This window comes from Rana temporaria, chromosome 4 (genome assembly GCF_905171775.1).
Source record: "Rana temporaria chromosome 4, aRanTem1.1, whole genome shotgun sequence".
NCBI classification, from domain to species: Eukaryota; Metazoa; Chordata; class Amphibia; order Anura; family Ranidae; genus Rana; species Rana temporaria.
This window is the reverse complement of record NC_053492.1, coordinates 39,887,870-39,903,255: the sequence shown is the minus strand read 5'-3', so window position 1 is coordinate 39,903,255 and position 15,386 is coordinate 39,887,870. Positions and strand designations below refer to the sequence as shown.

The 15,386-nt window shown below is 42.5% G+C and overlaps 1 protein-coding gene and 1 long non-coding RNA gene across 3 annotated transcripts in view; both read left to right on the top strand.

Annotated features, from left to right (window-relative positions):
* The window catches only part of LOC120936149 (cytochrome P450 2K4-like), a 142,725-nt gene that overhangs the window by 31,097 nt on the left and 96,242 nt on the right, over nucleotides 1–15,386 (top strand). Inside the window, exons 8-10 of one of the 2 annotated variants that reach the window (XM_040348287.1) lie at nucleotides 458–642; nucleotides 8,778–8,919; nucleotides 10,317–10,563. In XM_040348287.1, coding sequence (XP_040204221.1) covers nucleotides 458–642; nucleotides 8,778–8,919; nucleotides 10,317–10,495 — 506 coding nt within the window. In that variant the 3' untranslated portion in view covers nucleotides 10,496–10,563. Of the gene's footprint in view, nucleotides 1–457; nucleotides 643–8,777; nucleotides 8,920–10,316; nucleotides 10,564–15,386 lie in introns of those variants that run through there. The other variant, XM_040348288.1, reaches the window with a different exon arrangement.
* Nucleotides 11,234–13,204, top strand: LOC120936157. The gene is made up of 2 exons (XR_005748596.1): nucleotides 11,234–12,204; nucleotides 12,299–13,204. It is a non-coding gene; the product is annotated as an uncharacterized LOC120936157 (long non-coding RNA).

Below are 15,386 nucleotides of genomic sequence, written 5' to 3'. Positions count from 1 at the left end.
CTCTCTAGATGTGTAAAGCTGGTATAGGGACATACCCAAAAAGACTTGCAGCTGTAATTACAGCGAAAGGTGGTTCTACAAAGCATTGACTTGGCGGGGCTGAATACAAATGCACGTCACATTTTTCAGATATTTATTTGTAACAAATTTGAATACCACTTCACAATTATGCGCCACTTTGTGTTGGTCTATCACATAAAATCTCAATAAAATAAATTTACATTTCTGGTTGTAACATGACAAAATTTGGAAAATGTCAAGGGGTATAAAGACTTTTTCAAGGTACTGTATGTGTTAGCAATAGACAGTGCAGCATTTGTTAGCCATATTCTTCAAGATTACAGTTCCAAATGAAATAAACCTTTCCTAAGAGATATAAGGAGACAGCAACAGATATCTAGGCCATATGCAGTATGTATAATAACTAATGATTTGATTTATATCTGCTTCTGAACAGAGAAAGTACAAGATGAGATTGAAAGAGTCATTGGCACAGCCCAGCCTCAATTAGAGCATAGGAAACAAATGTCGTACACTGATGCTGTCACTCATGAGATCTTACGCTATGGTGATATCGCACCGGCAAGTCTTCCACATGCAACTTCACAAGATGTCACATTTAGAGGATATTTCATTCCAAAGGTAAGTGACAATGGTAATGTAGACCTAAACTAAAATACAATTAAAAAAATTCATTAGCAGGTAGAGGTTTTTGATAGAAGAAGCTATATATGTCTCTTAACCTCCCTGGCGGTATGATTCTTTCAGAAAAAACATGCTGAAAGCGGTACCATTATTTGCAAGGAAATTTGGCGTTTTATATTGTAGGTCTGTAATTTTTAGAAATAACTCACTTAAATCTGACCAAACAAGATTCTAATAGGCATCCCGGGTATGAGATTTTTTTAAAAACAAAATTATAAATTATAATATAATAAATAATTATAAATAATTATAACAAATAATAATATAATTATAATAAAAATTATTCAATAATGTAATCAAATCAAAATCACTGAAATTTTTTCAGTTGCAGAATTGTCGCTGTCATTATTTTTTTTTTTTATGACGAATTTCCCCACAAATCGCTATCGCACAATTCTGCAAGTGATTATAATTTATTATCGCTGTTTTTTAGCTGATCTAAAACTATTTTTGACATAAAGGGACACTTTTGGTTGCTATGGACAATCTACAGTTTGCAGGGAGAAAGAAACGTTTTTATTATATAAAATGACATGCATGACACAGGACAGACCACTAGGGACAAGGGGGGTGTGTTTTTTTTTACATACAGTACTGTAATCTATAAGATTACAGTATACTGTATGTAAAGTGTTTGTTTACTTTTTTGAATTTGGCGCCGTTCTCCGTCCCCGTGCGTCGTAACGTCGCAGGGAACGGAGATCGGCGTCACACGGAGGCACTGTGTGAATCGAGCGAGGTCCCGCTCGCTCACACAGCGCGGTGGCATCGCTGGATCCAGGGACAAGGTAAGTAAACCATGCCTGTGGATCTAGCGAGGCAAGCCCGAGTCTGACTCGGGGTTACCGCTCGCAGCAGGAAAATCTAACCCCGAGTCAGACTCGGGAATACCGCCAGGCAGGTTAAAAGTTATATAAATACAGTACTCAGACAAACTACAAAAAATCACAGTAAAATTGAAAGAACAAAAATATATATACATAAAGGAAACAGTTTATATATGAAGTGCTAATTATGTGCTAATTACCACATACAAAAATAGCCTTAGTTTATACATAAAACCACATTAGTATACACTGCTCAAAAAAATTAAAGGAACACTTTGAAAACATATCAGATCTCAATGGGCAAAAATCTGATGCTGGATATCTATACTGATATGGACTGGGTAATGTGTTAGGAATGAAAGGATGGCACATCATTTGATGGAAATGAAAATTATTCACCTACAGAGGGCTGAATTCAAAGACACCCCGAAAATCAAAGTGAAAAAATTATGCAGCAAGCTAGTCCATTTTGCTGAAATTTCATTGCAACAACTCAAAATGGTCCTCAGTAGTTTGTATGGCCCCTTAGTGCTTGAATGCATGCCTGACAACATCAGGGGATGCTCCTAATGAGACAACGGATGGTGTCCTGGGGTATTTCCTCCCAGATCTGGACCAGAGCATTACTGAGCTCCTGAACAGACTGAGGTGCAACCTGGCGGCACCGGATGGACTGAAACATAATGTCCCAGAGGTGTTCTTTTGGGTTAGGTGAGCGTGGGGGCCATTCAATGGTATCAATTCCTTCAACCTCCAGGAACTGGCTGCATGCTCTCGTCACATGAGGCCGGGCATTGTCGTGCACCAGGAGGAACCCAGGACCCGCTGCACCAGCGTAGGGTCTGACAATGGGTCCAAGGATTTCATCCCGATACCTAATGGCAGTCAGGGTGCCATTGTGTAGTCTGTAGAGGTCTGTGCGTCCCTCCATGGATATGCCTCCCCAGACCATCACTGACCCACCACCAAACCGGTCATGCTGAATGATGTTACAGGCAGCATAAAGTTCTCCGTGGCTTCTCCAGACCCTTTCACGTCTGTCACATATGCTCAGGGGGAACCTCCTCTCATCTGTGAAAAGCTTCGGGGACCAGTGGCGGACCTGCCAATTCTGGTGTTCAATGGAAAATGACAATCAAGCTCCATAGTGTCCGGCAGTGTGCACAGAGCACACTAGAGGATGCCGGGCCCTCAGGCCACCCCCATGAAGTCTGTTTCTGATTGTTTGGTCAGAGTCATTCACACCAGTGGCCTGCTGGAGGTCATTTTGTAGGGCTCGGCATTGCTCATCCTGTTCCCCCTTGCACAAAGGAGCAGATACCGGTCCTCCTGGTGGGTTAAGGACCATCTACGCCTTTGTCCAGCTCTCCTAGAGTAACTGCCTGTCTCCTGGAATCTCCTTCATGCTCTTGAGACTATGTTGGGAGACACGGCAAACATTCTGGCAATGAAACGTATTGATGTGCCATCCTGGAGGAGTTGGACTGCATGTACAAACTTTATAGGGTCCAAGCATCGCCTTGTGCTACCATTCGTGACACTGACCCTAGCCAAATGCAAAACTAGTGAAAAACAGTTAGAAAAGATGAGTAGAGAAAAAAATGTCAGACACATCCACCTGAAAAACTATTCCTGTTTTGGAGGTCGTCTCATTGTTGCCCATCTAGTGCACCTGTTGTTAATTTAAATTAACAGCAAAGCAGCTGAAACTGATTAACAACCCCCTCTGTATACACCCCTCCCCCTCTGCTATTTATCTGACCATCTCAATATCCCAGAAGTTCTGATTCAAAAGTTTTCCTTAAATTTTTTTGAGCAGTGTATAAGAAACTTTAAACCAGTAGTCCCAAATAAAGTGCCTTATGCAAGAAAATGCCTTGGTGTCCAATGTGCTTTGCAATCACTGTTTAACTTTTCACTTTAAGCCTTCATTCACCGCGTGCAACCCCCACCTTCACAAACCACTCACCAGATATTTAGACCCACTACTGTTTAGGATCATGGGAAGCAATGGCGGCCCATCCATTAGAGGCGCGTGGGCGTCGCCCCCCTATCCATGTGTTCGGCCCCCTTATCCACATGCAGGGCACCGGGCACATCTATTCTGATGTTTTTTTATAAGCATGTGATTAGGGTCAGAGTCTCTAATAGGCATCAAAAAAGGGTAGACTTTTCCTGAGACCACCCAGTTGTGTGATAATAGCGAATGAACATTCGCTATTGTCACACCGAATCTCCTTCTGGCCAATTATAAAAAGGGGCCTGTGACCCATCACCCGATTGGCTTAAAGGACAGGCGATCCTATTGGCCACCTAGGAGGAGAAGGGAGGAGATGCATGGCCGCCACCGTGAGGAGACGCACAAGAAGCCACCGCCTGTTGCCTGGAGGAAGAGATGCACATGAAGCCTGCTTGATGGGGTAAGTGCAGGGCTGACCGACCGATTGGGGGTGACCGGACCGATCGACCCACGGGGGGTTGGGTTGTAGGTTGATTGGTCAGGTCATTCAACAGTACAGCTTCAATCCTCTAGCTCTTCAGGATCTGCACCACTTACCTTTCCTAAGTTCCACCACTTTTGTTCTTTACTCATCAGCCAGACCAGTCTGCCAATCACCATAATTCTCCTTCTTTTATTCTCATGTGGATGCTGGCATAGGGATAAAATCCAATAAAACTTTCATAGTGTAACGCTGTTTAACATACAAAAAAGCAATACAACTCACAATGTCTTGTGCTGTCTCCTAGATAGATAGATAGAATTTTTAAAGAATCTGTAAATAATGTTGCAATGCTTTGCACCAGAATACCTTAAATTTAGCATTGTTTTGAAAAGAAAAACATTATAGAATATAATATATATTTTTATCTACAGCCACACATTTTATTTAGTTTTTTAACTGCCACTGATCAAACTGCTTTTGCTTTTTTTTTGCAAAACAATATTACCAAATGTAAGCTTTCTTTGTCTGTTATTGCTGAATAAACATGTCCATAACAGACATGTGCACGCTGGAAACTTTAGTTTTGTTTTGTTTTGTTTTCGGGTTCCATTCCTTAAATGACAAATTTGCATTCGTTAATGGACCTATTTGATTTTGTAATTCATTTTGTATTATCGGCATTTGTTTTGTTTAATTAAAAACAGCGCTTGGTGTTAAGGAGTGGGCGAGCCACTGCGTTCTTAACAACCATAACTTATTGGTTGTCAGCGGGATTCTCCGCTGTTGCCACAATGTAAACGAAACTAGACAGGCCCTTAGGGTCTTGTATGGATTTTGAGGGGAACCCCACTTCAAAATTAACAAAAAAAAGAGTGGATTCCCCCCCAAAATTCATACCAGACCCTCATACGTACACACGATCATTTTTCGGCTTGTAAAAAAACAATGTAAAAAAACAATGTTTTCAGCCTCCAACTTCATCATTAAAATGGTGTTGCCCACACACCATCGTTTTAAAAAAATGCTCTAGCAAAGCGTGGTGACGTACAACAAGTACGACGGCACTATAAAGGGGAAGTTCCATGCGGATGACGCCACCCTTGGGGCTGCTTTAGCTGATTTTGTGTTAGTAAAAGACGATTCACGCTTTTCTGTCTGTTACAGCATGATGAATGTGCTTACTCCATTGCAAACGGTAGTTTTACCAGAACGAGCGCTCCCGTCTCATAACTTGCTTCTGAGCATGCGTGGGTTTTTAACGTCGTTTTAGCCCACACACGATAATTTCTTACAACCCGAAAAACGACATAGTTTAAAATGTCGTAAAAAAAATGAAGCATGTTCGAATTTTTTTTTTTGTCGTTTTTCAAAAACCAAAAAATTATGTGAAGCCCACACATGATCATTTTAAACTTTGTTTTTTACATACAGCAATTTAAAAAAATGGCGTGGGGTCCCCCCAAATTCATACCAGACTCTTATCTGAGCATGCAGCCCAGTATGCCAGGAAAGGGGGGGACAAGCGAGTGCCCCCCTTCTACTGAATCATACCAGGCCACATGCTCTCAAAATAGGGGGGGTGATTTGGGGAAGGGGGGCTCCCATTTTTACCTGTCATTCGGCTGAATTTTATTTTTCAGTGCGGGTCGGCAGCTGACGTTCATTGTGATTTAAGTTGGATCTACTTCAGAGGACAATTCTTTTTTTTTCTGTGGGATTTTTAATAAAAAATACATTTTTGGAACTTTTTTTGGGAGAATGAGCACCCTCCTCCCCATGTTGAGGTCATGTGGTCTGGTATGGTTTAGGAGAGGAAGGAGGCTTTGTTGTCCCACCCTCTTTTATGGCCTGCCAGGCTGCATGCTCGGATAAGGGTATGGTATGGATTGGTGGGTCCCTCATGATTAAAATAAAATAAATGCAAATTTATCAAAAATAAGGAACGGAAAAAAAACACATGTACATACCTGTAAGTATTCATAGCCTTTGCTTAATACTTTGTTGGAGCACCTTTGGCACCAATTACAGCCTTAAGTCTTTTTGCGTAGTTTCTCCCATTTTTCTTTGGAGGAACTCTCAATCTCCATCAGGTTGGATGTGGATCGTTGGTGCACAGCCATTTTCAGATCTCTCCAGAGATGTTTAATAGGGATCAAGTCTGGGCTCTGGCTGGGCCACTCAAAGACATTCACAGAGTTGTCCCATAGCCACTCCTTTGTTATGTTGGCTGTGTTCTTAGGGTCGTTACCCTGGGGGAAGATGTACCTTCGCCCCAGTCTGGGGCAGGTTTTCATCCAGGATGTCTCTGTACTGCATTCATCTTTCCCTCGATCCTGACTAGTCTCCCAGTGCCTGCTGCTGAAAAACATTCTCACAGCATGATGCTGCCACCACCATGCTTCACTGTAGAGAGGGTATTGGCCAGGTGATGAGCAATTCCTGGTCTCCTCTAGACATGATGCTTGCTATTCAAGCCAAAGAGTTCAATATTTGTTTCATCAGACCAGAGAATTTAGTTTCCCATGGTCTGAGAGTCCTTCAGGTGCCTTTTGACAAACCCAAGGTGGGCTGTCATGTGCCTTTTACTGAGGAGTGGCTTCTGTCTGGCCACTCTACCATACAGGCCTGATTGGTGGAGTGATCATCAGGTTCTTGGTCACCTCCCTGACTAAGGCCCTTCTCCCCTGATTGCTCAGTTTGGCTGGGTAGCCTGCTCTAGGAAGAGTCCTAGTGGTTGCAAACTTATCCCATTTACAGATGATGGAGACCACTGTTCTCATGGATCTTCAATGCTGTAGACATTTTCTCTGTATCCTTCCCCAGATCCGTGCCTTGATACAATCCTGTGTCGGAGGTCTGCAGACAATTCTTGGACTTTATGGCTTGGTTTGTGCTCTGACATGCACTGTTAACTGTGGGACCTTATACAGGGAGTGCAGAATTATTAGGCAAATTAGTATTTTGACCACATCATCCTCTTTATGCATGTTGTCTTACTCCAAGCTGTATAGGCTCGAAAGCCTACTACCAATTAAGCATATTAGGTGATGTGCATCTCTGTAATGAGAAGGTGTGTGGTCTAATGACATCAACACCCTATATCAGGTGTGCAGAATTATTAGTCAACTTCCTTTCCTTTGGCAAAATGGGTCAAAAGAAGGACTTGACAGGCTCAGAAAAGTAAAAAATAGTGAGATATCTTGCAGAGGGATGCAGCACTCTTAAAATTGCAAAGCTTCTGAAGCGTGATCATCGAACAATCAAGCGTTTCATTCAAAATAGTCAACAGGGTCGCAAGAAGCGTGTGGAAAAACCAAGGCGCAAAATAACTGCCCATGAACTGAGAAAAGTCAAGCGTGCAGCTGCCAAGATGCCACTTGCCACCAGTTTGGCCATATTTCAGAGCTGCAACATCACTGGAGTGCCCAAAAGCACAAGGTGTGCAATACTCAGAGACATGGCCAAGGTAAGAAAGGCTGAAAGACGACCACCACTGAACAAGACACACAAGCTGAAACGTCAAGACTGGGCCAAGAAATATCTCAAGACTGATTTTTCTAAGGTTTTATGGACTGATGAAATGAGAGTGAGTCTTGATGGGCCAGATGGATGGGCCCGTGGCTGGATTGGTAAAGGGCAGAGAGCTCCAGTCCGACTCAGACGCCAGCAAGGTGGAGGTGGAGTACTGGTTTGGGCTGGTATCATCAAAGATGAGCTTGTTGGGCCTTTTCGGGTTGAGGATGGAGTCGAGCGCAACTCCCAGTCCTACTGCCAGTTTCTGGAAGACACCTTCTTCAAGCAGTGGTACAGGAAGAAGTCTGCATCCTTCAAGAAAAACATGATTTTCATGCAGGACAATGCTCCATCACACGCGTCCAAGTACTCCACAGCGTGGCTGGCAAGAAAGGGTATAAAAGAAGAAAAACTAATGACATGGCCTCCTTGTTCACCTGATCTGAACCCCATTGAGAACCTGTGGTCCATCATCAAATGTGAGATTTACAAGGAGGGAAAACAGTACACCTCTCTGAACAGTGTCTGGGAGGCTGTGGTTGCTGCTGCACGCAATGTTGATGGTGAACAGATCAAAACACTGACAGAATCCATGGATGGCAGGCTTTTGAGTGTCCTTGCAAAGAAAGGTGGCTATATTGGTCACTGATTTGTTTTTGTTTTGTTTTTGAATGTCAGAAATGTATATTTGTGAATGTTGAGATGTTATATTGGTTTCACTGGTAAAAATAAATAATTGAAATGGGTATATATTTTTTTTTTGTTAAGTTGCCTAATAATTATGCACAGTAATAGTCACCTGCACACACAGATATCCCCCTAAAATAGCTAAAACTAAAAACAAACTAAAAACTACTTCCAAAAATATTCAGCTTTGATATTAATGAGTTTTTTGGGTTCATTGAGAACATGGTTGTTGTTCAATAATAAAATTAATCCTCAAAAATACAACTTGCCTAATAATTCTGCACTCCCTGTATAGACAGGTGTGAGCCTTTCCAAATCATGTCTAATCAACTGAACTTACTGGTGGACCAATAAAGTTTACCCATCAAGTTGTAGAAACATCTCAGGGATGATAAGTGGAAAAAGGATGCACCTGAGCTCAACTTTGAGTGTCATGGCAAAGGCTGTGAATACTTATGTACATGTGATTTTTTTTGTTTTTTATTTTTAAGAAATTTGCAAAGATTTCAAAAAAACTTTTCTTCATGTTGTCATTATGGGGTATTTTTTAGAATTTTGTAGAAAATCATTTATTTGATAATAGTAACTATTTTTCCTGCAGGGAACCACAGTCGTTCCAGTGCTCTCCTCTTCTCTAAGAGACAAAGGCTACTTTGAAAAACCTTACGAGTTTTACCCGGAGCATTTTCTGGATACAGAAGGCAATTTTAAGAAGAATGATGCATTCATCCCATTCTCTATTGGTAACACATAATACAATATTTTTTAATTTACTGAACGGTTAATAATAAAAATGCTTTCAATGGCTTTCAAATTAATTTTTAGTGTTTACATACATTGTAATATTCTGGTTCACATCTTTGTCTTTATTTAGGTTACCTAGGCATGGATTAGTCAGCCAAAGTATGCCATAATCTGTTGTTGATTATCAGCTCTGTGACTTTCAATCACTTTATTAACAGGGCAAAAGCCCACCTGGACAGGAGGTGGACCAAGAACATTTCCAGTAATGGAACTCTGGTTGCACTCAAAGCGGCACAACCAGCACCTGAATAGTCTTTACCAACCACCACCTTTCGTGTTCCTTGAGCATATAAGCAGTGCTCCAACAATGGTGCATCAAATTGTTGCTGAGCAGTGTGAAAACTGGGCCCTGCCTCCGATGAGGCCAGTTAAAGTGGCTGCCATGTACAGCACTCATGGAAGCACTGTGGGGTGGCACTGAGGCTAGGGTGTCCATGTGTAGCATTGAGCGTATGTCTATCAGTCTCAGCATCAGTGAGATTACTACCTCAGGTGTATGTTTTTTCTGTAACGACAACTGAAGGTGTATGTGCTGGGGATACCAGATGCTCCAGGCCTGAAGACTTGTGTTGTTCCAGGGTAGCACCTCTCCTAGCTTATCTCCCACTGGCCACTAGCTAGACCAGGTTTATGTTACCATTGGTTATACTGGGTTTCTCTTTACCAAATTGGAATTGCTAAGGGATATTCTGCCTACGTCAGCCCAATGGGCTGCTTTCCCAACACTCAGCTACAAAGTTACTGGAATCCACTTCTAACACAGGTAGCAGCATCTTAGTCCAACAGTCACAGCTATATCATTGCAATAAATGTGTCTTCAACGTCACAGCAAGCAGTCTCAATGTAATTAATATTCATTCAATTCAGATAAGGAAGTTCTCCATTAGTGTGGTGTGGTGCCTTATGTGCCCATCTCCAGGGGAGCCCCTGCAGGCGAAAGAAAGTTTAGAGTCTCTGTTCATCACATGATGTTCTCCCTCTTGGCTTCTCTTCCCAGTGCCAGCAGCTAACTCCCTCAGCTAGGCTCTACCCCAACTATTTAAGAGATCCTGCCAGGAAGGAAATTAAATCATCCTCCTCCCTGGACAGAAACTTCAACCTGCCTACAAATGCTCCTATGTGGAAAGCACCCAGATAGGACAAGTATCTTTTTCAGATGCTTTGAGGACATAACTGTATTACATTTGCACCGAGCACAACTAGAAGTAGGTCGATTTGGGTGCTACATAAAAACTATCTTAATCGTATCTAACCAATCTTAATATGGATTTAATTTACAAATGCTACTATGTGACTGATTTAAATAATTCACATATGTTTCTTTTTTTTTTCTTAGGAAAAAGAAGCTGCGCTGGGGAAACATTGGCTAAGATGGAGATGTTCCTCTTCTTTTCAACACTGCTACAACGCTTCACCTTTCAAGCCCCTCCCGGAGCTGTGCTGGACCTCACACCTGCCCTGGGGGGTACAAACTCCCCATTACCATATGAAATATGTGCAATCCCCCGTATGTAGACCAAGTGTGTGTTGAAACACAAATTAATTTATTCACATTGTACTTCTTTCTACTAAATAAATAAATAAATACAATGGGGTAGATTTAGAAAGCAATTACGCCTGCGTATCCATAGATACGCAGTGTAATTGCTAAGTAGCGCCGGCGTATCTACTTTCTGTATTCAGAAAGCTAGATACGCCAACTGTAGCCTAAGATACGACTGGCATAAGTCTCTTATGCCGTCGTATCTTAGGGTGCAATCTGACGCTGGCCGCTAGGTGGCGCACCCGTAGTTGTCAGCGCAGAGTATGCAAATTGCATACTTACGCCGATTCACAAACGTACGTGCGGCTGGCGCTCGTTTTTTACGTCGTTTGTGTACGTCGTTTTCGCCGTAAGGCTGCTCCTGCTAATAGGAGGCGCAGCCAATGGTAAGTATGGACATCGTTCCCGCGTCGCGACTTTCAAATTTTGCGTCGTTTGCGTAACTCGTTCGTGAATGGCGCTGGACGCCATTTACGTTCACGTCTAAGCCAATGACGTCCTTGCGACGTCATTTACCACAATGCACGTCGGGAAATTTTCCTGACGGAGCATGCGCAGTACGTTCGGCACGGGAACGCGCCTAATTTAAATGATCCACGCCCCCTACGGGATCATTTAAATTACGCGCGCTTACGCGGGCCCCTTTTACGATACGCTGCTGCAAATTACGGAGCAAATGCTTCGTGAATGCAGCGTAGCTCCAGTAATTTACGGAGGCGTAGCGTAAAAGCGATACGCTGCGCCGCCGTATCAGTGCGCGCCCCTACCTGAATCTGGGCCATTGTCAGCTTAGATTACTTGTAGCAATATCTCATGAACAAAATGAAGGAAAAGTAAACTGTTTTCCATTTGAGGACCTTGAGTAAGCCCCAAAACAATGTCATCTACTTAGGGCATACACCATACACCCTGATCCCACTATGCTTCTATTTTCTGCAAATCATGGCTGTCAAAATGACAACCAGGACTTCCTTTGTGCCGCAACAGCAGATGCAGATGCTGCTGTGTCGACGTTGGCTTCTAAAGAGTGTTCACAAGTTCAATGTGATTTATGACACAACATCATTTATTCATACTCTGTTTTACTCATGTGAAGAAGAATAAAGTAATTAAAGACTAATCAACAGTTGTCATGATGAACAGGTGTGACCAGAACTGTGTGAACTGCGACAGAGGAAACCAAACGTATATAAAGTGAATAATAATTAAGTTTATTAACGATAAGTGATATAAATATACAAACACCTCCAACACTAAACAGTGAACAACCAACCAGACAGTGACCCACACATAACAAACAACTATATACAATGAAAGGGGAGTACCAGAATCATAAACGTAGCCAGTCCAGGAGATCAGCAGATGGGGGCAAGGAACAGGACAGGACAGGGAGAAGGTGGACGGGATCAGGCTGCAGGGCAGGGATGCAGGCTAACAGGAGGGATGGGATCAGAATCAGGTTCAGGTAACAGGAGGATCAGGATCAGATTCATACGATAACAGGTTCAGGTCAGGGCGCAAGGAAGATACCAGGGCAAGTGTGTGAATGCTTGCTGAGTATAAATACACAGCCTCAGTTGAAGCTTGATCGCAGGGGATATTGTTGGCTCCATACTGGCAGGAGACACCCGCTGGTGGACATTGGTACTGCGGCCCAAGGATCGAACAGTGCCACCAGCAGGTGAAACCTTTTTATGACAGCTCCAGACTGTTAGGAGACACCCGCTGGTGGATGCCAGTACTGGGATCCACAGAACCGACAGCACCACCAACAGGTGAAACCTTTCCTGACACCAGTATTGCCTTTGGTCTCCCTGAAGCTGATATTTCCCCAATAATGACTTACCAACCATGTCTTGTTCTGCACTGTGTCTCTAAGTGGAGCCAGACATTTTGGTAGTTGTGGGGTTTTAATTCCTCACGTCAGAGCATCCAGCAAGGAGAACAGTGAGAAACACAGTAGTGACATCACCAAATCAGATCAAATTAAAATCTGCTCCTTTTACCTTCCAAAACCTATAAAAATAAAAAAATAACTGATAATACCTTTTCCTTTGTACAATTCTTTGACTAAAAGTCAAGTGTGAGTTGGAGAAGAATACAGCAAAGCCGGTTTTGTGTGTTGACACACTATCGCTCGTTTGACCCATTTAGTATGAACTGAATAGGGTCCATACGTTCTGGTAAGCCTTCTTATATTCCATTCGGTGGCAGGAGTCTTCCTTTTTTTCACAGTGGTGATTATTTTTGTTTTACTTCTGGGTGACAGATCATCATTATCTGTAATCACAAATGTATGGACTTATTTATATGAACTATATAACATTTCTATTATTGTGTTATTCACTATATAAAAGTTTTTTTATTGTGTCATTCACCTTTTCACAATATTGTTTAGTTAATAGTTTGCCATATTTATTGATTGTATATTTCTATGTTTAGCACTGCACTTGTTATATTTATAATTTTTGCACAAGTTTGTCTCTTGTAGTGCTTTAATTTTAGTTTTGAATGCTAAGCGCGGTTTTACACTATATACTATGAAAAGCAGTTGACTTGCACTGCGCATTAAAAGTATACACTGCGGGGGTGTCAAACTCAATTTCATCACAGGCCTCATCAGCAGTCTGTAAGAATTTATACATGTGTCTACCCTTTATTATATTAAATGATTGCCTCTGCATTTGATTATTATTGGCTTTAGTAATAACTTAAACTATATAGAGCAGATGCAGACCAGCAAGGAGCCCACTCACACTCCTGTAGTAGATTATACAAGTGTGAGAAGGAGGGTCCCCACCGCCGGTATCATCCAAGAAAAACTTTATTAGAGGCTGCTTAGACAGAACATGTTTCTGTCATGGTATTCTGCCTGAGCAGTTTCCAATAACGTTTCTTGTGGATGATACCAGTGGTGTGCCACCCCTCTTTTCAACTGGTATAGAATTATATTCTGCTCATAATAATTATAAGCAGATGTCCAGAGCAACCCACCCCCTTACATTAGGTGTCAAAAGCCTCCCCATCATCAAAGGTCAAGAGTTCCCCACCCCTACATCACAGTGTATGGTGGTTGTACAAAACCACCTAGGGAGCAACAAAACTCTTACATTGCGCCTGCTGGTATCCATACACTGTGTGGAATATTGAAACTGGGCTCATTCGCTGATGACATAATTCCTCATTGACCCTGCCTTTAGAACCATCTGGTCTTTATAATCTAATCTTATATAGCCATGGGGCGTAGCCATCCAATTTCATCACCCAGAGCGCCCGCACCTTGTGACGTCAACTCGGGGAGAAGACAGTACCGGGAAGAGACAGCAGCAGTAAAAGACAGCGGTGGGAGAAGATGGCACTGGGATAGACGGCGGTGGTAGAAGACAGCACTGGGAGAGACGGTGGCGGGAAAAGACAGAAGCAGAAGAGACGGCCATGGGAAAAGATGGCTCAGAGCTATTTTTTAATAAAGGATTTGGCTTGACTGGCTCTTGTTTTTTTTACATTATACTGCTTTTTGGGGGGAATGTGTAGGGGTACGATGTACCCAAAACCAACTTACATAGGGGGCGGGATCTTAAAGGGGCTTCCAAATTCCGATACGCCCCCCACACGCAGACCCCTCCCTTTCCTGAACTGCCGGGCTGTACTCTCAGATAAGGGTTTGGTATGGATTTTAGGGGGGGACCCATTCCCCTTTTTAAAATAAAATAGGTTTGGGGGGTTCCCTTTGTATCCATACTAGACTCAAAGGCAATCTCCCATCCTAAAACCCCAGTAAAGCTGGCTCAAGGGTCCGGGGCTTAGAAATACCCTTGGCAAGAAGGAGCTAGAATGGAGTGGGTAATTACAACCACCATAGGTCAAAAGTCCAGCAATTCACAAAGTAGGAAGCCAGAGATACCACTAACAACAGGAACCATTGCACTTGTGTCGGGGTATCACCACAAGTCCCGGTGTCAAGATATAAGCACACAATCAATACAGAACTACAATTCCCAGTAGTCCCAATTTCCAACTGACAGCACACGATCAATATGGAACTACAGTACATGTCTCAGATGTTCTAAGCTGCCTCTTTAAAATTCCAGGTATGGATATTTTTCCATATAGTTTTGACCAATGTGCCATACCTGACCAATCTCTGTGAAAGCTAGAAATCATTGTAGTAGGCACCGGTACTTCAGTGATCGTCACTTGTTTCTGGGTCCTACCCAGAGTGACTTTGCTGCTGCTTAGTGAAGACAGAAGATATTTCCTTAGCACAGGCATAATTCAGAGAACACCTGGCATGCCTCTCCACCTCATCCAAAGTGTTCTCTGAATGGCGCTCGTCGCCCGTGTTAGTGTGAGTGACCCCCTGCATTAACTTTGCAGTGGAGCAGCTGCTTGGCATGGGACCCAGAAGCTAGCAGTGATCACTGGAGTAGCGATGCCCACTACAGTGATTTTCAGCTTCCATGGGCATCCCACAGGTATGGCACATACAGTACATACTTACATTGGTCCAAGCTGGACAGACTTTCTGTGCGATTTACAGTGCTAAAAACAAATTAAACATAATTTTAAATAATGTTTTGTGCTCAATATACATATTGCATGTGCGTTTGGATTAAGAGAGTCAAAATATGTTTTGCTATAATTCATTATATGCAAACAAAACGACTAGCCCTTCCTAAAATCAAAGCGCTTGTGGAAGAGAGGAGAGAAACTAAATGAAAATACAAAGAGGGACTATAATCACCTCACTCTAGGACAATATAAAAAAAAGTGATGGTAAAAAGCTGCCACCTTATCCCATCTACTGATAGGCAAATTTATAGCAATACAACATACAATGCATTAACAACACATTACATATCA